Consider the following 24,994-nt stretch of genomic DNA (forward strand, 5'->3'; position numbering starts at 1 on the left):
GAATATAACAATAATGTTATATCCTATTAATATTATAAAGGTGAAAGTTTGTGAGTTTGGATGTTTGTGGGTTTGCGTGTTTGGATGTTTGTTCCTCAATCACAGCCAAACGTTGAGGGGTAATAGGCTACTTTAAATGTGGGTCACTCACCCCAAATCGCCACCGTGACCCTCCAAAAACCACACCGGGCTCGGCTGTAGAAGCTGGCATTCTGCCAGCGCTGGTCTGTCCACGCACCTCCTATTGGTGCATGGCAGGCTATAGGCGGGCTATAGAGCCAGGGCTGCGGCACCATAGGTTGGGGACTGAATGTGGGCATGCCGATTGAGCAGGGACACAGTGAGCAAGATGGCGGGGGGAGGGGGTGTCCTGGGGGGGGGGATGTCCCCAGGGATCAGCCACATTCCCCAGCTTCATGTCCCCCTCCTACATCGGCCCCAGTGTAGTAGCACTCACCTTGGCCACGCTCCCCTGCTGCTCTCTCTGCTCGCTCAGTACACATAGTTCTCGGACTACTGTCAGTGTGTGGCGTATATGAAGCAGAGCGTGGCCCAGCGTCATAGCAACCTGACGCTGGGGTCTCGCTCTGCCTCATATAGGACACACACAGGCAGCAGCCCGAGAACTATGTGTACTGAGCGAGCAGAGAGAGCAGCAGGGGAGCGTGGCCAAGGTGAGTGCTACTACACTGGGGCGGTGTAGGAGGGGGACATGAAGCTGGAGGCAGAGATGGGGGGACAAGAAACTGGGGGAAGAGATGGGGGGACAAAAAACTGGAGGCAGAGATGGAAGGGCAAGAAACTGGGGGCAGAGATGGGGGGACATGAAGCTGGGGCAGAGATGGGGGGGCAAGAAACTGGGGGAAGAGATGGGGGGACAAGAAACTGGAGGCAGAGATGGAAGGGCAAGAAACTGGGGGCAGAGATGGGGGGACATGAAGCTGGGGCAGAGATGGGGGGGACAACAAACTGGAGGCAGAGATGGAAGGGCAAGAAACTGGGGGCAGAAATGGGGGGACAAGAAACTGGGGGCAGACTTGGGGGGACATGAAGCTGGGGGCAGAGATGGGGGGACAAGAAACTGGAGGCAGAGATGGAGGGACAAGAAACTGGGGGAAGAGATGGGGGGACATGAAGCTGGGGGCAGAGATGGGGGGACAAGAAACTGGAGGCAGAGATGGAGGGACAAGAAACTGGGGGCAGAGATGGGGGGACAAGAAACTGGGGGCAGAGATGGGGGGACAAGAAACTGGGGGCAGAGATGGGGGGACAAGAAACTGGGGGAAGAGATGGGGGGACAAGAAACTGGGGGCAGAGATGGGGGGACAAGAAACTGGAGGCAGAGATGGGGGGACAAGGAACTGGGGGCAGAGATGGGGGGACAACACATATAAGCGGTTCAACTCCACCACCAACCCGCAGACGAAGTCGCGGGTAACTGCTAGTATTATAATATAATAGTAATGTAATAACAATGTATATCCTAACAACTCCCTCAATGATCTATATCTTTAAACAAGACACTTCTTGTATATTTATGATTGATCTATACTAACTACAATTTTCACTGTTGAGAGGTATATATGACTAAATTATAGAAATATAATGTCATCCAATATGGGCAACTAATGTCATAGAAATAATAGACATAAGTCCTGTCTTGGGAGATGTAAATGCTGCTAACCACAGTTTAATATATTGTTGTGAGGAATTAGTGCAGTGGATAAATACAGTATATGTCTGAAAGTCACACCATGACCACAGTTTTATCTAACCGAAAGGGATTGCTTATATTTCAATGTTTGGTAAACCTCAGTGTAAGACATACATCTACTTGTGTTTTTACATATAGTAATAATTTTTAAAGTACTGCTGCAGAGCTAACCACAATGTTATGGGTTTTACATGTCTGATCGCTGTGGGTCCCACCTATCTCCAGAAAGGGGCTCCTTTTAAAGAGCACCTGTCACTACCTACACCAACTTCAGTTCTTTGCATCCTTTAATAGATGCTGCCCTAGTAATTACAACTTCTTCCATTCCTGAGAAATCATTGCAGTCAGTTTTGGTGTCTGGTATGTAGGCTCTATACTGTCAATTGGGTGGTCTCATAGAGGAACAGGCAATTGGATGTTCTGAACTCTCTGAGCCTGTCTCCCTTAGATTGGATAGTGTCAGAGGGATGAGTACCTTGCCTGTTCCTGCCTGAGACCACCTATCTGAGAATACAGAGCTTAAATACAGTATCATATAAGATACCAAAACTAACTGCACTTATTGCTTGGGAAGAGTGATGGCTAGAGGAAAAATCCCAACTGCGCCCTTATGATTGGAACAGTATCTAATGCAAAGAGCTGGAGTTAGTGCAGGTGGAGAATTTTCCTCTTCAACCCTATCTTGCCCTATCCTGCCACGGAAACATACAGGGAAGATGCATGTCTGACATCATAACCCAGGCACAATAAGGAAATCTTGGCTGGGTGTAAGACAAGTCTCAGACTATAGAAAGTTCCTGCATTCATAATCATATCCATTGGCAACCTATCCCAGCAATGCTGGAGAAAATGTTTGAAACTCAACGTACAACTGATGGCAAAATTTATCCTGACCGTTTATTCTGACAAATTGCCATATAGATTTATTCAAGGAATATGCATTATGTATTAGCAAATCTGAAAAAGCCTTTGATGATAGGTGCAGCTACATATAGACTTCATCATGGATCCTCCCTTTGTAAATTAAGACTAATATCATACATTAGCTGATTCACTGTTCTGGAGTATACCATGTATTTGTGAAATGTAGAAGGAATAACAATTAGAGATGAGCGAACACTAAAATGTTCGGGGTTCGAAATCCGATTCGAACAGCCGCACACTGTTCGACCGTTCGAACGGGTTTTGAACCCCATTATAGTCTATGGGGGAAATGCTCGTTTCAGGGGCACGCAACATTCGATCAAATTCTACTTACCAAGTCCATGAGTGAGGATCGGGCTGGATTCTTCTCCCTGCGCAGTGTCCCCGCGTCCTCTACCGGCCTTGAATTCACTCTGCTAGGCATCGGGCCTGGGCAGAGCCGACTGTGCATGCCCGCACTACAAGCGGACATGTGCAGTCGGCTCTGCCCAGGCCCGATGCCTAAGCAGAGTGAATTCAGAGCCGGAAGACGCCGCAGGGAGAAGACTTCTAAAGGTAAGAGAAGAACCAGCGATGATTGGCAATGTATAGCATTCTGCCAATCAACGCTGGTTCTGCATCGAACCTTAAACTTCGAACAGCTAGTAGTACTCGATCGAGTACGAGTATTTCGAATACCGTAGTATTCGATCAAATACCTACTCGATCGAGTACTACTCGCTCATATCTAATAACAATATTAAGGAGATGTGTGGCAGAATTCATGCAAGTTGTAAACTGTCTGGGGGTTGAACAGACTCAATGATTCCTGCCTATATTCAAACCTGTGTGTTCAATGTATCCATAGAAAAAGGTCAGGGAGTCTGAATTAAAATGATTTCTTTTACACAATTGCTAATATTTGCTCCATTTTTAAGTTCATATCTAAGCAGAGACTAGACGTCAGCCCCAATTTAATTCTAAGCATAAATTCAATACATTATATTTATGAATATTTCCATATAGTATGTATTGTGGTCTCTATAAGTATTCATTTATAAATCTATACAGACCCCAACATTTCAACATTACATGTGAGTTATGTTCTCATTATAATAAGTTTATTTCATAAGTTATTTGTCAGATAGGGCCAAATCATCAGCTCACCAGAAATCCAGAAGTGCTATCCAAAAGGCATCGAACACGGCAAATAAAACATCGGTTGAGGAACGAGGAGTACTCTGAATTGCTGGAATTTGATGCTTGTGCTTTGTATAGTTTTTGTAAGAATACTTCTTCTCCTGCATTAAAAACAATATCATAATACAAATATATTAACTCCTTGTTGTAAGGGTTGAGTTGTAATAGCATTGCATACATGAATAGGTGGTCATTTGGTGGCTGACCACTCTTGTCTCATCAAGAGTGACGCTAGATTCACACTAGTGTTCGGATCTCTGCTCTTTGGGTCCTCTTGAGAACCGATACATAGAAACCTTATCTGCTTAACCGGTTAAGGACCAGGCCCAAAAGTATGTTAAAGACCAGGCCTCTTTTTTCAAAACTGACATGTGTCACTTTAAATGGCAATAACTTTGAGACGCTTTAACTTACACAAATGAATTTGAGATTGTTTTCTTGTAACACATTATACTTCATGTTAGTGGTAAACACTAATCAATATTTTTGCATTTATTTATAAAAAAAACTAGGAAATTTGATGGAAATTTGAAAAAAATTGCAATTTTCAAAATGTGAAATTATCTGCTTTTCAGGCAGATAGTCATACCATCCAAATACATGAATAAATATTATCTCCCATATCTCTGCTTTATATTGGCATCATATTTTGATTGTCTTTTAATTTATTTTGGACGTCACAAGGCTTACAAGTGTAACAGCAATTTTCCAGATTTAGAAGAAAATTCTCCAAACCAATTTTTTAGGGACCACTTCAGTTCTGAAAGTAATTATAAAGGCCTGTATAATAGAAACCCCCATAAATTACCCCATTTTCAAAACTGCACCCCTCAAATTATTCAAAACAGCATTTGGGATGTTTGTTAACCCTTTAAGCATTTCATAAGAATAAAAATAATATGGCAGTGAAATTTAGATATTTCATTTTTTTTCACTAATACATTCATTTAGACCCAAAATTAACACATTCACAAAGGGTTAAAGGAGAAAATGCATCTGACAGTTTATTGTGCAATTTCTCCCGTGCACAGAAATACCCCACATGTGGGTGTAAACTGATTTTTGGGCACACGGCAGTGCATGGAAGGGAAGGAGCGACACTGGGTGTTTGAACAGCAGATTTTGCTGGAATAATTTTCAGCGCCATGCCTTATTTGCAGAGACCCTAGAGTACCAAAACAATGGAAACCCCCCCAAAAGTGACCCCATTTTAGAATCCACACCCCTCACAGAATTCATCAAGGGGTATAGTCAGCATTTAGACCCTACAGTTGTTTCACAGATTTTACTAACATTGGAATGTGTAAATGAAAAATTACTAAAATGTCACTTTATCTCCAAAGTTTTCATTTTCACAAGGGGTTAAAGGAGTAAAAGCCCCCCACAGTTTGTTAAACAATTTCTCCTGAACACGGCAATACCCCATATGTGGCTATAATCTGCTGTATGGGAACATGGCGGGGCTCAGAATGGAAGGAGCGCTATTTTGCTTTTGGATGGCAGACTTTGCTGGAATTATTTTTAGGTGCCATGTCGCATTAGCAGAGCCCCTAGAGAACCAATACAGTGGAAACCCCCTAAAAGTGACCCCATTTGGGAAACTACACCCCCCACAGAACATATTAAAGGGTAGAGTGAGCATTTTGACCCTACAGCTGTTTCACAGATTTTATTAACATTGGGCCATGAAAATGAAAAATTACTTTTTTTCCAACAAACTGTCAATTTAGCCCCAAATTTTTAATTTTCACAAGAGGATAAAGGAGAAAAAGCTCCATAAAGTTCGTTACACAATTTCTCCTGAACACAGAAATGCCCCATATGTGGTCATAATCTGCTGTATGGGAACATGGCGGGGCTCAGAATGGAAAGAGGGCTATTTGGCTTTTGGAGGGCAGATTTTGCTGGAATATTTTTCAGGTCCCATGTTGCATTTGCAGAGCCCCTAAAGTACCAATACAGTGGAAACCCCCTATAAGTGACCCTATTTTGGAAACTACACCCCTCATAGAATTTGTCTAGGGGTAGAGTATTTTGGCCTCACAGGTGTTTCACAGATTTTATTAACATTGGGACGTGAAAATGAAAAATTACTTTTTTTCCCAATAAATCGTCCATTTAGCGCCATAGTTTTAATTTTGCAAATAGTTTAAGAATTAAAAGCCCCCCACAGTTTGTTACACAATTTCTTCTGAACACGGCAATACCCCATATGTGGCAATAATCTGCTGTATGGGTACATGGTGGGGCTCAGAATGGAAAGAGCGCTATTTGGATTTTGGAGGGCAGATGTTGCTGGAATAGTTTTCAGGGGCCATGTCGCATTTGCAGAGCCCCTAAAGTATCAATACAATGGAAACCCCTCAAAAGTGACCCCATTTTAGAAACTACACCTGTCAAGGAATGTATCAAGAGGTATTATCATTTTGAGCCTAAAATGCTTCCCAAAAATTTAATGTACAAAATGAAAATTGAAATTTTTAAAAATATGCCATTTCGGTGCCCAATACGTTGCACCCACTTTGTGTTGTCAGAGACTTGCACTCCTAAAACTATTAAGGGGCCATCCCGGGGGTCAAAAAATTATATATGTGGGTGTAAACTGCTGCTTGGGCACACAGCAGGGCTCAGAAGGGAAGGACCACTGTGCGTTTTAGCTTTTGGGGTACAGATTTAGAGGGACTTTCTGGGTGCCATGTTGTTTTTGCAGAGCCCTGGAGGTGCCAGTAAACTGGAATTCACCAAGAAGTGACCCCATTTTGTAGGGGCAATTTTAGGGTCTCTGCAAATGTGACATGGTGTCCAAAAACGAAGAATCTAAATCTGCACTCCAAAAGCACATATTGCTCCTTCACATCTGCGCCCTGCTGGGTACCCAAATAGCAGTGTATGCCCACATGTATGACACTGGTGTACCCCGGATAACGGACTTAATACCAATATGTGGGTAGAATCGGCTGTTTGGGCACAGCCGGGGACAGAAGGGAAGGAGCGCTATTTTGGTTTTTGGAGCACAGTTTGGTTTTTGGACGTCATGCCACTTTTGCAAAGCCCCTGAATTGCCAATAAAGTGGAATCCGCAGACATGTCACCCTATTTTGGACACTACCCCACTGATGGGATTTATCAAGTGGTGTAGCGAGAATTTTTAACCCTTGAGTGTTGCATTTATTTAGTTTCCAGAAATGAAATCGCAACTGATAGAGAAGTTAAAAATGAAAATTTTACAGATTTGCCATTTCAGCGTGCAACATGTTGTGCCCGACTTATGTCAGCAGAGACACTCCAAAAACTGTTAAACGGGTATCCCAGGCACAACAGCTTTTAGAGCGTTCATCTCTGATACAAGGTGGACACAACATATTACGCACTGAAAGGACGTATTCCTGGAAAAATGGTCATTTTCACCTCTCACAATCCGCTTCGTATTCATTTATGGATAATAAGTTATAGCAACACTTGGGGGTTAAAAATGCTCTCTGTACCCCTGGAGAAATCCTTCAGGGGTGTAGTTTCCAAAATAACGTCTCATATCAGGGGATTCCACTTTACTAGCGTTTCAGCTCTACAAAAGTGTCATGGCATCCAAAAACCAAACCGTCTGTGCTCCAAAAACCAAATGACCCTTCTTCCCTTCTGTGTCCAGCTGTGCCCTAATATCAGTTTATACCCACATATGACATTACGTGCATTATCCGGGGTACACCAGTGTCATACATGTGTCATACATGTGTCATAAACTGCAGTTTGGACGTACAGCAGGGTGCAGAAGGGAAGGAGCGCTATGCGGCTTTTGGAGTACAGATTCAGATGTTTGGTATCTGGACGCCATGTCATGTTTGTAGAGCCTGTAAGGTACCAGAAAAGTGGATTCCATGGGGTACCAGGAGTGACCCCATTTTGAAAACTGCACCCCTCAAAGAATTTATCAGGGGGTGTAGTGAGTATTAGTATCCCGGACGTGACTGCACAGCGGATGGCGAAGAGGGAATATATAAGCTCTGCGGAGGACATTGCAAACACCAAATTCCCTACTATGTCCCAGTAGCTCCTATGATTGGGGGAGTCACTCTGGGGGTCACTCTGGGGGTCACTTCTGGTGTCTGTTCCCTCATAAGCTGTAAATCTGGGGTGTCCCCTGATATGCGCTTGCACAGCTTATATATTCCCTTCCTGACGCCGCCAGTTGTATTCTAATAATTTGGCGATTTTTGAGGGTTTTTGTCTTCACATTGTGAGATGCTATATTTTCTTTATTTTTCTGGTGACGCGGCCATATAAGGGCTTATTCTTTGCGGGATGAGATGCATTTCGTAATGACACCATTTTTGGGTGTCTACATCTTTATGAATACATTTTATTAACCCTTTTTTGCTGGATTTAAAAAAAAAAATCAATCCTGGCATTGAGTTTTACTTTTTTAATTTTGCGCCATGCAGCGTACAGTATAAGTAACATGTTCCCTTTATTCTGCGGGTCGGTACGGTTACGGCGATACCTCATTTATATTATTTTTTTATGTGTTACTAGTTCTGCAGAGGAAAAACACATTTGGGGACATAAATCAATGTTTTTTGCATCGCATCTTCTAAGAGGCGTAACATTTTTATTTTTCGGTTGACAGTGTTGGTTGAGGGCTTATTTTTTGCGGGACAACCTGTGCTTTTTATTGGTACTGTTGTCGGATGCATATGACTTTTTGATCACTTTTTATAGCATATTTTGTATGGTGAGATGGCGAAAAATCATTACTTCCGGCGAGTTTTTTCCGTTTTTTTTTCCCGACGTTCACTGTGTACATTAAATATTATTTCAGTTTTATTGTACAGGTTGTTACGGACGCGGCAATACCAAATATGCATTGCTTTTTTTAATTTTTAGTGCTTTTTTTTATATAATTCATTTTGTATAGAAAAAAGGGATTTTTGGACTTTAGAACTTTATTACTTTTTTCATACACTTTTTTTTTTTTTTTAAACTTTTTTTTTTACTTTTTCATGTGTCCCTTTAGGACACTTGAATCAGTTGATGCTTTGATGAAATGCTTTGCTGATTCAGCACAGTAGCAGACAGGACACGAGCAGGACATGAGCCTGCTCGTGTCCTGTAAGCTGCAGAGGAAGTGAGACACATCGCTCACTTCCTCCACCGCCTGGCAGGATCACCAGGTATGTGGGGCTCCGGTAGTCTGGGGTCACTGGCCAGACCCCAGACTACCTTCTACTGACATCGGCACCCCCCGATCTCGCCGCGGGGGGTGCCGATCACTTTCAAATATCGGCGGATCCCTTTCGATCGCGCCGTGATGTTTGACGGCGCGATCGAAAGGGTTAACACGTCCAGTCGGACTCAGTTCCGACTGGACGTTATGGAGGAAGGGGTTAGGTGTTAGTAACACCTAACCCCTGTCCCCCCCGCACCCCTCCCCCCGCCAGAAAGGTACCTAAAGGCCGGACGTATTTCGGCAATAGTCCGGTCTTTAGGTACCAGCACATGAGGCCGTAAATTTACGTACGGCGGTCCTCATGTGGTTAAAGAGGACCTTTCATGGATTTGGGCACATGCGGTGTTATATACCGCTGGAAAGCCGACAGTGCGCTGAATTCAGCGCACTATCGGCTTTCCCGATCTGTGCCCCGGGTGAAGAGCTATCTGTCCCGGTACCGTAGCTCTTCAAAGTCAGAAGGGCGTTTCTGACACTCTTTCAGGAACGTCCTTCTCCACAGCAGCGCCTATCGGGTTCTACAGTGTGAGCAGGGAGGAACGCCCCCTCCCCTCCTGATAATACTCGTCTATGGACGAGCACTGTGAGCAGAGGGAGGGGGCGTTCCTCCCCGATCACACTGCACAGCACTATAGGCGCTGCTGTGGAGAAGGACGTTCCTGACAGAGTGTCAGAAACGCCCTTCCGACTGTAAAGAGCTACGGTACCGGCACCGATAGCTCCTTACCCGGGGCACAGATCGGGAAAGCCGATAGTGCGCTGAATTCAGCGTACTGTCGGCTTTCCAGCGGTATATAACACCGCATGTGCCCAAATCCATGAAATGTCCTCTTTAAAAAGCAATTACAGATTATATGTGGTTATAAGTAGAGATGAGCGAACAGTGTTCTATCGAACTCATGTTCGATCGGATATTAGGCTGTTCGGCATGTTCGAATCGAATCGAACACCGCGTGGTAAAGTGCGCCATTACTCGATTCCCCTCCCACCTTCCCTGGCGCCTTTTTTGCTCCAATAACAGCGCAGGGTAGGTGGGACAGGAACTACGACACCGGTGACGTTGAGAAAAGTAGGCAAAACCCATTGGCTGCCGAAAACATGTGACCTCTAATTTAAAAGAACAGCGCCGCCCAGGTTCGCGTCATTCTGAGCTTGCAATTCACCGAGGACGGAGGTTTCCGTCCAGCTAGCTAGGGCTTAGATTCTGGGTAGGCAGGGACAGGCTAGGATAGGAAGGAGAAGACAACCACAACAGCTCTTGTAAGAGCTAAATTCCAGGGAGAAGCTTGTCAGTGTAACGTGGCACTGACGGGCTCAATCGCCGCAACCCAGCTTTCCCAGGATCCTGAATGGAATACACTGTCAGTGTATTCCCGTATACCCGATATATACCCCCGATACCCGTTCCAACGGTGTGCCCCCCCACCTTCACCCCAGAAATACCCTGCAAGTCCCCTAGCAATAGAATTGGGGCTATATACACCCACTATTTTTGCTACTGCCATATAGTGCCATTGTCTCACTGGGAATTCAAAGAATATATTGGGCTTACATATAACTTCAATTCCAGGGAGAAGCTTGTCAGTGTAACGTGGCACTGACGGGCTCAATCGCCGCAACCCAGCTTTCCCAGGATCCTGAATGGAACACACTGACAGTGTATTCCCGTATACCCCATATATACACCCCAAATCACCGTTCCAACGGTGTGCCCCCCCACCTTCACCTCAGAAATACCCTGCAAGTCCCCTAGCAATAGAATTGGGGCTATATACACCCACAATTTTTGCTACTGCCGTATAGTGCCATTGACTGACTGGGAATTCAAAGAATATATTGGGGTTACGTGCACCCACAATTTTTGCTACTGCTATACAGTGCCATTGTCTCACTGGGAATTCAAAGAATATATTGGGGTTACGTGCACCCACAATTTTTACTACTGGTATACAGTGCCATTGTCTCACTGGGAATTCAAAGAATATATGGGGGTTACGTGCACCCACAATTTTTGCTACTGCTATACAGTGCCATTGTCTCACTGGGAATTCAAAGATTATATTGGGGTTATGTGCACCCACAATTTTTGCTACTGCTATATAGTGCCAGTTTATGACTGGTAATTCAAAGAATATATTGGGGTTACGTGCACCCACAATTTTTGCTACTGGTATATAGTGCCATTGTCTGACTGGGAATTCAAAGAATATATGGGGGTTACATGCACCCACAATTTTTGCTACTGCTATACAGTGCCATTGTCTCACTGGGAATTCAAAGAATATATTGGGGTTATGTGCACCCACAATTTTTACTACTGGTATACAGTGCCATTGTCTAACTGGGAATTCAAAGAATATATGGGGGTTACGTGCACCCACAATTTTTGCTACTGCTATACAGTGCCATTGTCTCACTTGGAATTCAAAGAATATATTGGGGTTACGTGCACCCACAATTTTTACTACTGGTATACAGTGCCATTGTCTGACTGGGAATTCAAAGAATATATTGGGGTTACGTGCACCCACAATTTTTGCTACTGCTATACAGTGCCATTGTCTCACTGGGAATTCAAAGAATATATTGGGGTTATGTGCACCCACAATTTTTACTACTGGTATACAGTGCCATTGTCTGACTGGGAATTCAAAGAATATATGGGGGTTACGTGCACCCACAATTTTTGCTACTGCTATACAGTGCCATTGTCTCACTGGGAATTCAAAGAATATATTGGGGTTACGTGCACCCACAATTTTTACTACTGGTATACAGTGCCATTGTCTGACTGGGAATTCAAAGAATATATTGGGGTTACGTGCACCCACAATTTTTGCTACTGGTATACAGTGCCATTGTCTGACTGGGAATTCAAAGAATATATGGGGGTTACGTGCACCCACAATTTTTGCTACTGCTATACAGTGCCATTGTCTCACTGGGAATTCAAAGAATATATTGGGGTTACGTGCACCCACAATTTTTACTACTGGTATACAGTGCCATTGTCTGACTGGGAATTCAAAGAATATATTGGGGTTACGTGCACCCACAATTTTTGCTACTGCTATACCGTGCCATTGTCTCACTGGGAATTCAAAGAATATATTGGGGTTATGTGCACCCACAATTTTTACTACTGGTATACAGTGCCATTGTCTGACTGGGAATTCAAAGAATATATGGGGGTTACGTGCACCCACAATTTTTGCTACTGCTATACAGTGCCATTGTCTCACTGGGAATTCAAAGAATATATTGGGGTTATGTGCACCCACAATTTTTACTACTGGTATACAGTGCCATTGTCTGACTGGGAATTAAAAGAATATATGGGGGTTACGTGCACCCACAATTTTTGCTACTGCTATACAGTGCCATTGTCTCACTGGGAATTCAAAGAATATATTGGGGTTATGTGCACCCACAATTTTTGCTACTGGTATATAGTGCCATTGTCTGACTGGGAATTCAAAGAATATATGGGGGTTACGTGCACCCACAATTTTTGCTACTGCTATACAGTGCCATTGTCTCACTGGGAATTCAAAGAATATATTGGGGTTATGTGCACCCACAATTTTTACTACTGGTATACAGTGCCATTGTCTCACTGGGAATTCAAAGAATATATTGGGGTTACGTGAACCCACAATTTTTACTACTGGTATACAGTGCCATTGTCTGACTGGGAATTCAAAGAATATATTGGGGTTACGTGCACCCACAATTTTTGCTACTGCTATACCGTGCCATTGTCTCACTGGGAATTCAAAGAATATATTGGGGTTATGTGCACCCACAATTTTTACTACTGGTATACAGTGCCATTGTCTGACTGGGAATTCAAAGAATATATGGGGGTTACGTGCACCCACAATTTTTGCTACTGCTATACAGTGCCATTGTCTCACTGGGAATTCAAAGAATATATTGGGGTTACGTGCACCCACAATTTTTACTACTGGTATACAGTGCCATTGTCTGACTGGGAATTCAAAGAATATATGGGGGTTACGTGCACCCACAATTTTTGCTACTGCTATACAGTGCCATTGTCTCACTGGGAATTCAAAGAATATATTGGGGTTACGTGCACCCACAATTTTTACTACTGGTATACAGTGCCATTGTCTGACTGGAAATTCAAAGAATATATTGGGGTTACGTGCACCCACAATTTTTGCTACTGCTATACAGTGCCATTGTCTCACTGGGAATTCAAAGAATATATTGGGGTTATGTGCACCCACAATTTTTACTACTGGTATACAGTGCCATTGTCTGACTGGGAATTCAAAGAATATATGGGGGTTACGTGCACCCACAATTTTTGCTACTGCTATACAGTGCCATTGTCTCACTGGGAATTCAAAGAATATATTGGGGTTACGTGCACCCACAATTTTTACTACTGGTATACAGTGCCATTGTCTGACTGGGAATTCAAAGAATATATTGGGGTTACGTGCACCCACAATTTTTGCTACTGCTATACAGTGCCATTGTCTCACTGGGAATAGAGATGAGCGAACAGTGTTCTATCGAACTCATGTTCGATCGGATATTAGGCTGTTCGGCATGTTCGAATCGAATCGAACACCGCGTGGTAAAGTGCGCCATTACTCGATTCCCCTCCCACCTTCCCTGGCGCCTTTTTTGCTCCAATAACAGCGCAGGGTAGGTGGGACAGGAACTACGACACCGGTGACGTTGAAAAAAGTAGGCAAAACCCATTGGCTGCCGAAAACATGTGACCTCTAATTTAAAAGAACAGCGCCGCCCAGCTTCGCGTCATTCTGAGCTTGCAATTCACCGAGGACGGAGGTTTCCGTCCAGCTAGCTAGGGCTTAGATTCTGGGTAGGCAGGGACAGGCTAGGATAGGAAGGAGAAGACAACCAACAGCTCTTGTAAGAGCTAAATTCCAGGGAGAAGCTTGTCAGTGTAACGTGGCACTGACGGGCTCAATCGCCGCAACCCAGCTTTCCCAGGATCCTGAATGGAATACACTGTCAGTGTATTCCCGTATACCCGATATATACCCCGATACCCGTTCCAACGGTGTGCCCCCCCACCTTCACCCCAGAAATACCCTGCAAGTCCCCTAGCAATAGAATTGGGGCTATATACACCCACAATTTTTACTACTGGTATACAGTGCCATTGTCTGACTGGGAATTCAAAGAATATATTGGGAATACAAATACCCTCATTTCTTGCTACTGCCATATAGTGCCAGTTTCTGACTGGTAATTCAAAGAATATATTGGGGTTACGTGCACCCACAATTTTTACTACTGGTATACAGTGCCATTGTCTGACTGGGAATTCAAAGAGTATATTGGGAATACAAATACCCTCATTTCTTGCTACTGCCATATAGTGCCAGTTTCTGACTGGGAATTCAAAGAATATATTGGGGTTACGTGCACCCACAATTTTTACTACTGGTATACAGTGCCATTGTCTGACTGGGAATTCAAAGAATATATTGGGGTTATAAATACCCTCATTTCTTGCTACTGCCATATAGTGCCAGTTTCTGACTGGTAATTCAAAGAATATATTGGGGTTACGTGCACCCACAATTTTTACTACTGGTATACAGTGCCATTGTCTGACTGGGAATTCAAAGAGTATATTGGGAATACAAATACCCTCATTTCTTGCTACTGCCATATAGTGCCATTGTCTGACTGGGAATTCAAAGAGTATATTGGGAATACAAATACCCTCATTTCTTGCTACTGCCATATAGTGCCAGTTTCTGACTGGTAATTCAAAGAATATATTGGGGTTACGTGCACCCACAATTTTTACTACTGGTATACAGTGCCATTGTCTGACTGGGAATTCAAAGAATATATTGGGGTTATAAATACCCTCATTTCTTGCTACTGCCATATAGTGCCAGTTTCTGACTGGTAATTCAAAGAATATATTGGGGTTACGTGCACCCACAATTTTTACTACTGGTATACAGTGCCATTGTCTGACTGGGAATTCAAAGAGTATATTGGGAATACAAATACCCTCATTTCTTGCTACTGCCATATAGTGCCAGTGTCTGACTGGGAATTCAAAGAATATATTGGGGTTACGTGCACCCACAATTTTTACTACTGGTATACAGTGCCATTGTCTGACTGGGAATTCAAAGAATATATTGGGGTTATAAATACCCTCATTTCTTGCTACTGCCATATAGTGCCAGTTTCTGACTGGTAATTCAAAGAATATATTGGGGTTACGTGCACCCACAATTTTTACTACTGGTATACAGTGCCATTGTCTGACTGGGAATTCAAAGAGTATATTGGGAATACAAATACCCTCATTTCTTGCTACTGCCATATAGTGCCAGTTTCTGACTGGGAATTCAAAGAATATATTGGGGTTACGTGCACCCACAATTTTTACTACTGGTATACAGTGCCATTGTCTGACTGGGAATTCAAAGAATATATTGGGGTTATAAATACCCTCATTTCTTGCTACTGCCATATAGTGCCAGTTTCTGACTGGTAATTCAAAGAATATATTGGGGTTACGTGCACCCACAATTTTTACTACTGGTATACAGTGCCATTGTCTGACTGGGAATTCAAAGAATATATTGGGAATACAAATACCCTCATTTCTTGCTACTGCCATATAGTGCCAGTTTCTGACTGGGAATTCAAAGAATATATTGGGGTTACGTGCACCCACAATTTTTACTACTGGTATACAGTGCCATTGTCTGACTGGGAATTCAAAGAATATATTGGGGTTATAAATACCCTCATTTCTTGCTACTGCCATATAGTGCCAGTTTCTGACTGGTAATTCAAAGAATATATTGGGGTTACGTGCACCCACAATTTTTACTACTGGTATACAGTGCCATTGTCTGACTGGGAATTCAAAGAATATATTGGGGTTATAAATACCCTCATTTCTTGCTACTGCCATATAGTGCCAGTTTCTGACTGGTAATTCAAAGAATATATTGGGGTTACGTGCACCCACAATTTTTACTACTGGTATACAGTGCCATTGTCTGACTGGGAATTCAAAGAATATATTGGGGTTATAAATACCCTCATTTCTTGCTACTGCCATATAGTGCCAGTTTCTGACTGGTAATTCAAAGAATATATTGGGGTTACGTGCACCCACAATTTTTACTACTGGTATACAGTGCCATTGTCTGACTGGGAATTCAAAGAGTATATTGGGAATACAAATACCCTCATTTCTTGCTACTGCCATATAGTGCCAGTTTCTGACTGGGAATTCAAAGAATATATTGGGGTTACGTGCACCCATAATTTTTACTACTGGTATACAGTGCCATTGTCTGACTGGGAATTCAAAGAATATATTGGGGTTATAAATACCCTCATTTCTTGCTACTGCCATATAGTGCCAGTTTCTGACTGGTAATTCAAAGAATATATTGGGGTTACGTGCACCCACAATTTTTACTACTGGTATACAGTGCCATTGTCTGACTGGGAATTCAAAGAGTATATTGGGAATACAAATACCCTCATTTCTTGCTACTGCCATATAGTGCCAGTTTCTGACTGGTAATTCAAAGAATATATTGGGGTTACGTGCACCCACAATTTTTACTACTGGTATACAGTGCCATTGTCTGACTGGGAATTCAAAGAATATATTGGGGTTATAAATACCCTCATTTCTTGCTACTGCCATATAGTGCCAGTTTCTGACTGGTAATTCAAAGAATATATTGGGGTTACGTGCACCCACAATTTTTACTACTGGTATACAGTGCCATTGTCTGACTGGGAATTCAAAGAGTATATTGGGAATACAAATACCCTCATTTCTTGCTACTGCCATATAGTGCCAGTGTCTGACTGGGAATTCAAAGAATATATTGGGGTTACGTGCACCCACAATTTTTACTACTGGTATACAGTGCCATTGTCTGACTGGGAATTCAAAGAGTATATTGGGAATACAAATACCCTCATTTCTTGCTACTGCCATATAGTGCCAGTGTCTGACTGGGAATTCAAAGAATATATTGGGGTTACGTGCACCCACAATTTTTACTACTGGTATACAGTGCCAATTTCTAACTAGGAATTCAAAATGCGCAAGGCTCCCGGAAAGGGACGTGGACGAGGCCGTGGGCGAGGTCGGGGGAATGGTTCTGGGGAGCAAGGTAGCAGTGAAGCCACAGGGCGTCCCGTGCCTACTCCTGTGGGGCAGCAAGCATTGCGCCACTCCACAGTGCCAGGGTTGCTTGCCACATTAACTAAACTGCAGGGTACAAACCTTAGTAGGCCCGAGAACCAGGAACAGGTCTTGCAATGGCTGTCAGAGAACGCTTACAGCACATTGTCCAGCAGCCAGTCAGACTCTGCCTCCTCTCCTCCTATTACCCAACTGTCTTGTCTTCCTTCCTCCCAAAATTCCGAAGCTTTACAGAACAATAACCCAAACTGTCCCTGCTCCCCAGAGCTGTTCTCCGCTCCTTTCATTGTCCCTCAACCTGCCTCTCCACGTCACGATTCCACGAACCTAACAGAGGAGCATCTGTGTCCAGATGCTCAAACACTAGAGTCTCCTCCATCTCCGTTCGATTTGGTGGTGGATGACCAGCAACCCACCCTCATCGACGATGATGTGACGCAGTTGCCGTCAGGGCATCCAGTTGACTGGCGCATTGTGCGGGAGGAGGAGATGAGACAGGAGTTGGAAGAGGAAGTGGTGGATGATGAGGACACTGACCCGACCTGGACAGGGGGGATGTCAAGCGGGGAAAGTAGTGTGGATGTTGAGGCAGGTGCAGCACCAAAAAGGGTAGCTAGAGGCAGAGGCAGAGGTCAGCAGCTTAGGCGAAGCCAGGCCACACCCGGAATCTCCCAAGATGTTCCAGTTCGTACCCAGCCCCGAAAAACTCCCACCTCGAGGGCACGTTTCTCGAAGGTTTGGAGTTTTTTCAAGGAATGCGCCGAGGACAGATATAGTGTTGTCTGCACAATTTGCCTCTCGAAATTGATTAGGGGCTCTGAGAAGAGCAACCTGTCCACCACTTCAATGCGCCGTCATTTGGAATCCAAGCACTGGAATCAGTGGCAGGCAGCAACGGCAGGACAAAGGCCGCCTGCCGTTCACGCCACTGCCACTGCCTCTGCCTCTGCCTCTGCCACTGCCACTGCTGACTGTGCTGGCGATGCACTCCAGAGGACGAGCCAGGACACCACTTCATCTGCCTCCGCCACTTTGTTGACTTCTACCTCATCCTCCCCTGGTCCTGTCTTATCTCCTTCTCCTGCACCATCAAAGGCACCATCAGGCGTTTCTTTACAACAACCCACCATCTCTCAGACATTGGAGCGGCGGCAGAAATACACTGCTAACCACCCACACGCGCAAGCCTTGAACGCCAACATCGCTAAACTGCTGGCCCAGGAGATGTTGGCGTTCCGGCTTGTTGAAACTCCCGCCTTCCTGGACCTGATGGCAACTGCGGCACCTCGCTATGCCGTCCCTAGCCGTCACTACTTCTCCCGGTGTGCCGTCCCCGCCTTGCACCAGCACGTGTCACTCAACATCAGGCGGGCCCTTAGTTCCGCGCTTTGCACAAAGGTCCACTTGACCACCGACGCGTGGACAAGTGCATGCGGACAGGGACGCTACATTTCACTGACGGCACACTGGGTAAATGTAGTTGAGGCTGGGACTGCTTCCCAAACTGGCCCGGTGTACCTCGTCTCCCCGCCTAACATTCCTGGCAGGGACACGAGAAGAACACCCCCCTCCTCCTCCTCCTCTACCGCCTCCTCCTCCGCCACCGCCTCCTCCTCCGCCACCGCCTCCTCCTCCGCTGTTAGATTGACCCCAGCTACGAGTTGGAAACGTTGCAGCACTGGCGTTGGTAGACGTCAGCAGGCTGTGCTGAAGCTGATCAGCTTGGGGGACAGACAGCACACTGCCTCCGAGGTGAGGGATGCCCTCCTCGATGAGACGGCAATATGGTTTGAGCCGCTGCACCTGGGCCCAGGCATGGTCGTTTGTGATAACGGCCGGAACCTGGTAGCAGCTCTGGAGCTTGCCGGACTCCAACATGTTCCATGCCTGGCCCACGTCTTCAACCTAGTGGTGCAACGTTTCCTAAAGAGCTACCCCAATGTTCCAGAGCTACTGGTGAAAGTGCGGCGCATGTGCGCCCACTTTCGCAAGTCGACAGTAGCCGCTGCTAGCTTAAAATCTCTCCAGCAACGCCTGCATGTGCCACAACACCGGCTTTTGTGCGACGTCCCCACACGCTGGAACTCAACGTTTCAGATGTTGAATAGAGTGGTTGAGCAGCAGAGACCTTTGATGGAATACCAGCTACAAAACCCTAGGGTGCCACAAAGTCAGCTGCCTCAGTTTCACATCCATGAGTGGCCATGGATGAGAGACCTTTGTGACATCCTACGGGTCTTTGAGGAGTCCACAAGGAGGGTGAGCTCTGAGGATGCGATGGTGAGCCTTACAATCCCGCTCTTGTGTGTTCTGAGAGAATCCCTGATTGACATCAGGGATAACTCAGATCACACAGAGGAGTTAGGGATAGCATCCGATCCGTCACAGCTGGAGAGTAGGTCCACACATCTGTCCGCTTCACTGCGTTTAATGGAGGAGGAGGAGGAGGAGGAAGAAGAGTTGTCCGATGATGTGATGGTGATACAGGAGGCTTCCGGGCAACTTCGAATCGTCCCATTGTTGCAGCGCGGATGGGTAGACATGGAGGATGAGGAGGAAATGGAGATTGAACTTTCCGGTGGGGCCAGAGGAGTCATGCCAACTAACACTGTGGCAGACATGGCTGAGTTCATGTTGGGGTGCTTTACAACCGACAAGCGTATTGTCAAAATCATGGAGGACAACCAGTACTGGATCTTTGCTATCCTTGACCCCCGGTATAAAAACAACATCTCGTCTTTTATTCCGGTAGAGGGGAGGGCCAATCGCATCAATGCTTGCCACAGGCAATTGGTGCAGAATATGATGGAGATGTTTCCAGCATGTGACAGTGGCGGCAGGGAGGGCAGTTCCTCCAGTAGGCAACCAAGTTCTCACCGGTCCACACAAACGAGGGGCACACTGTCTAAGGTCTGGGACACCTTGATGGCACCCCCTCGCCAAAGTGCCGCCACGGAGGGTCCTAGTGTCACCAGGCGTGAGAAGTATAGGCGCATGTTGCGGGAATACCTTTCCGACCACAGCCCTGTCCTCTCCGACCCCTCTGCGCCCTACACGTATTGGGTGTCGAAGTTGGACCTGTGGCTTGAACTTGCCCTATATGCCTTGGAGGTGCTGTCCTGTCCTGCCGCCAGCGTCCTATCTGAGAGGGTGTTCAGTGCAGCCGGTGGCATCATCACTGACAAGCGCACCCGTCTGTCAGCTGAGAGTGCCGACCGGCTCACTTTGATAAAAATGAACCACCACTGGATAGAGCCTTCATTTTTGTGCCCACCTGTGTAAAGCACCCCAACATGAAACTCCATGTCTGTACTCAACCTCTCCAATTCCTCCGCATCCTCATACTCATCCACCATAAGCGTTGCACAATTCTGCTAATACTAGGCTCCCTCCAACATGATTTCCCCCAACTCTGCTGGTTAGAGGCTCCCTCCACCCTGATTTCCACCAACTCTGCTGGTTAGAGGCTCCCTCCACCCTGCTTTCCCACAACTCTGCTGGTTAGAGGCTCCTTCCACCATGAATTTGCCCAAACTGGGCTGTTTAGAGGCTCCCTCCACCATGAATTGGTCCAAACTGGGCTGGTTAGAGGCTCCCTCCACCATTAATTGGTCCAAACTGGGCTGGTTAGAGGCTCCCTCCACCATGAATTTGCCCAAACTGGGCTGTTTAGAGGCTCCCTCCACCATGAATTTGCCCAAACTGGGCTGTTTAGAGGCTCCCTCCACCATGAATTGGTCCAAACTGGGTTTTTTAGAGGCTCCCTCCACCATGAATTGGTCCAAACTGGGGTGGTTAGAGGCTCCCTCCACCATTAATTGGTCCAAACTGGGCTGGTTAGAGGCTCCCTCCACCATGAATTGGTCCAAACTGGGCTGGTTAGAGGCTCCCTCCACCATGAATTGGTCCAAACTGGGGTGGTTAGAGGCTCCCTCCACCATTAATTGGTCCAAACTGGGCTGGTTAGAGGCTCCCTCCACCATTAATTGGTCCAAACTGGGCTGGTTAGAGGCTCCCTCCACCATGAATTTGCCCAAACTGGGCTGTTTAGAGGCTCCCTCCACCATTAATTGGTCCAAACTGGGCTGGTTAGAGGCTCCCTCCACAATTAATTGGTCCAAACTGGGCTAATTAGAGGCTCCCTCCACCATGAATTGGTCCAAACTGGGTTTTTTAGAGGCTCCCTCCACCATGAATTTGCCCAAACTGGGCTGTTTAGAGGCTCCCTCCACCATGAATTGGTCCAAACTGGGCTGGTTAGAGGCTCCCTCCACCATGAATTTCCCAAAACTTGGCTGTTTAGAGGCTCCCTCCACCATTAATTGGTCCAAACTGGGCTGGTTAGAGGCTCCCTCCACCATGAATTGGTCCAAACTGGGGTTTTTAGAGGCTCCCTCCACCATGAATTGGTCCAAACTTGGCTGTTTAGAGGCTCCCTCCACCATGAATTGGTCCAAACTGGGGTGGTTAGAGGCTCCCTCCACCATTAATTGGTCCAAACTGGGCTGGTTAGAGGCTCCCTCCACCATTAATTGGTCCAAACTGGGCTGGTTAGAGGCTCCCTCCACCATGAATTTGCCCAAACTGGGCTGTTTAGAGGCTCCCTCCACCATGAATTTGCCCAAACTGGGCTGGTTAGAGGCTCCCTCCACCATGAATTGGTCCAAACGGGTTTTTAGAGGCTCCCTTCACCATGAATTGGTCCAAACTTGGCTGTTTAGAGGCTCCCTCCACCATGAATTGGTCCAAACTGGGGTGGTTAGAGGCTCCCTCCACCATTAATTGGTCCAAACTGGGCTGGTTAGAGGCTCCCTCCACCATTAATTGGTCCAAACTGGGCTGGTTAGAGGCTCCCTCCACCATGAATTGGTCCAAACTGGGGTTTTTAGAGGCTCCCTCCACCATGAATTGGTCCAAACTTGGCTGTTTAGAGGCTCCCTCCACCATTAATTGGTCCAAACTGGGCTGGTTAGAGGCTCCCTCCACCATGAATTGGTCCAAACTGGGTTTTTTAGAGGCTCCCTCCACCATGAATTTGCCCAAACTGGGCTGTTTAGAGGCTCCCTCCACCATGAATTGGTCCAAACTGGGTTTTTTAGAGGCTCCCTCCACCATGAATTGGTCCAAACTGGGCTGGTTAGAGGCTCCCTCCACCATGAATTGGTCCAAACTGGGGTGGTTAGAGGCTCCCTCCACCATTAATTGGTCCAAACTGGGCTGGTTAGAGGCTCCCTCCACCATTAATTGGTCCAAACTGGGCTGGTTAGAGGCTCCCTCCACCATGAATTTGCCCAAACTGGGCTGTTTAGAGGCTCCCTCCACCATTAATTGGTCCAAACTGGGCTGGTTAGAGGCTCCCTCCACAATTAATTGGTCCAAACTGGGCTAATTAGAGGCTCCCTCCACCATGAATTGGTCCAAACTGGGTTTTTTAGAGGCTCCCTCCACCATGAATTTGCCCAAACTGGGCTGTTTAGAGGCTCCCTCCACCATGAATTGGTCCAAACTGGGCTGGTTAGAGGCTCCCTCCACCATGAATTTCCCAAAACTTGGCTGTTTAGAGGCTCCCTCCACCATTAATTGGTCCAAACTGGGCTGGTTAGAGGCTCCCTCCACCATGAATTGGTCCAAACTGGGCTGGTTAGAGGCTCCCTCCACCATTAATTGGTCCAAACTGGGCTGGTTAGAGGCTCCCTCCACCATGAATTTGCCCAAACTGGGCTGGTTAGAGGCTCCCTCCACCATGAATTGGTCCAAACTGGGTTTTTTAGAGGCTCCCTCCACCATGAATTTGCCCAAACTGGGCTGGTTAGAGGCTCCCTCCACCATGAATTGGTCCAAACTGGGCTGGTTAGAGGCTCCCTCCACCATGAATTTGCCCAAACTGGGCTGTTTAGAGGCTCCCTCCACCATTAATTGGTCCAAACTGGGCTGGTTAGAGGCTCCCTCCACCATGAATTTGCCCAAACTGGGCTGTTTAGAGGCTCCCTCCACCATGAATTGGTCCAAACTGGGTTTTTTAGAGGCTCCCTCCACCATGAATTGGTCCAAACTGGGCTGGTTAGAGGCTCCCTCCACCATGAATTTCCCAAAACTTGGCTGTTTAGAGGCTCCCTCCACCATGAATTGGTCCAAACTGGGCTGGTTAGAGGCTCCCTCCACCATGAATTTCCCAAAACTTGGCTGTTTAGAGGCTCCCTCCACCATGAATTGGTCCAAACTGGGCTGGTTAGAGGCTCCCTCCACCATTAATTGGTCCAAACTGGGCTGGTTAGAGGCTCCCTCCACCATGAATTGGTCCAAACTGGGTTTTTTAGAGGCTCCCTCCACCATGAATTTGCCCAAACTGGGCTGTTTAGAGGCTCCCTCCACCATGAATTGGTTCAAACTGGGCTGGTTAGAGGCTCCCTCCACCATTAATTGGTCCAAACTGGGCTGGTTAGAGGCTCCCTCCACCATTAATTGGTCCAAACTGGGCTGGTTAGAGGCTCCCTCCACCATGAATTTGCCCAAACTGGGCTGGTTAGAGGCTCCCTCCACCATGAATTGGTCCAAACTGGGTTTTTTAGAGGCTCCCTCCACCATGAATTTGCCCAAACTGGGCTGGTTAGAGGCTCCCTCCACCATGAATTGGTCCAAACTGGGGTTTTTAGAGGCTCCCTCCACCATGAATTTGCCCAAACTGGGGTGTTTAGAGGCTCCCTCCACCATGAATTTGCCCAAACTCTGCTGGTTAGAGGCTCAATCCACCCTGATTTTCAAAACAAATGTTGGTGCCAACCTCAACTTACTACAAGGGCCAAATTCACTGCTGGTGACAAGCTCTCCTCACTGCAAGTGCCAAATACACATGTTTCAAGGTGTTTTCCTACTGTCAGAGAGGTGGTATTGAGTGTGTAAAGTGTGTAGTTGTTAGGCTGTAATGTTGGGGTAATAGAGGGTCTTTGGTGTGTTAGATGCCCCCAGACATGCTTCCCCTGCTGTCCCAGTGTCATTCCAGAGGTGTTGGCATCATTTCCTGGGGTGTCATAGTGGACTTGGTGACCCTCCAGACACGGATTTGGGTTTCCCCCTTAACGAGTATCTGTTCCCCATAGACTATAATGGGGTTCGAAACCCGTTCGAACACACGAACATTGAGCGGCTGTTCGAATCGAATTTCGAACCTCGAACATTTTAGTGTTCGCTCATCTCTAACTGGGAATTCAAAGATTATATTGGGGTTATGTGCACCCACAATTTTTGCTACTGCTATATAGTGCCAGTTTATGACTGGTAATTCAAAGAATATATTGGGGTTACGTGCACCCACAATTTTTGCTACTGGTATATAGTGCCATTGTCTGACTGGGAATTCAAAGAATATATGGGGGTTACGTGCACCCACAATTTTTGCTACTGCTATACAGTGCCATTGTCTCACTGGGAATTCAAAGAATATATTGGGGTTATGTGCACCCACAATTTTTACTACTGGTATACAGTGCCATTGTCTCACTGGGAATTCAAAGAATATATGGGGGTTACGTGCACCCACAATTTTTGCTACTGCTATACAGTGCCATTGTCTGACTGGGAATGCAAAGAATATATTGGGGTTACGTGCACCCACAATTTTTACTACTGGTATACAGTGCCATTGTCTGACTGGGAATTCAAAGAATATATTGGGGTTACGTGCACCCACAATTTTTGCTACTGCTATACAGTGCCATTGTCTCACTGGGAATTCAAA

The 24,994-nt window shown here is 45.9% G+C and overlaps 1 protein-coding gene across 1 annotated transcript in view; it reads right to left on the reverse strand.

Annotated features, from left to right (window-relative positions):
- Positions 1 to 24,994, reverse strand: part of AHRR (aryl hydrocarbon receptor repressor) — a 238,436-nt gene that overhangs the window by 17,894 nt on the left and 195,548 nt on the right. The window contains exon 7 of the mRNA XM_075271111.1: positions 3,785 to 3,918. Within this exon, the coding sequence (XP_075127212.1) occupies positions 3,785 to 3,918 (134 nt within the window). The remainder of the gene's footprint in view (positions 1 to 3,784; positions 3,919 to 24,994) is intronic.

Source organism: Leptodactylus fuscus, chromosome 4 (genome assembly GCF_031893055.1).
Source record: "Leptodactylus fuscus isolate aLepFus1 chromosome 4, aLepFus1.hap2, whole genome shotgun sequence".
Lineage (NCBI taxonomy): Eukaryota > Metazoa > Chordata > Amphibia > Anura > Leptodactylidae > Leptodactylus > Leptodactylus fuscus.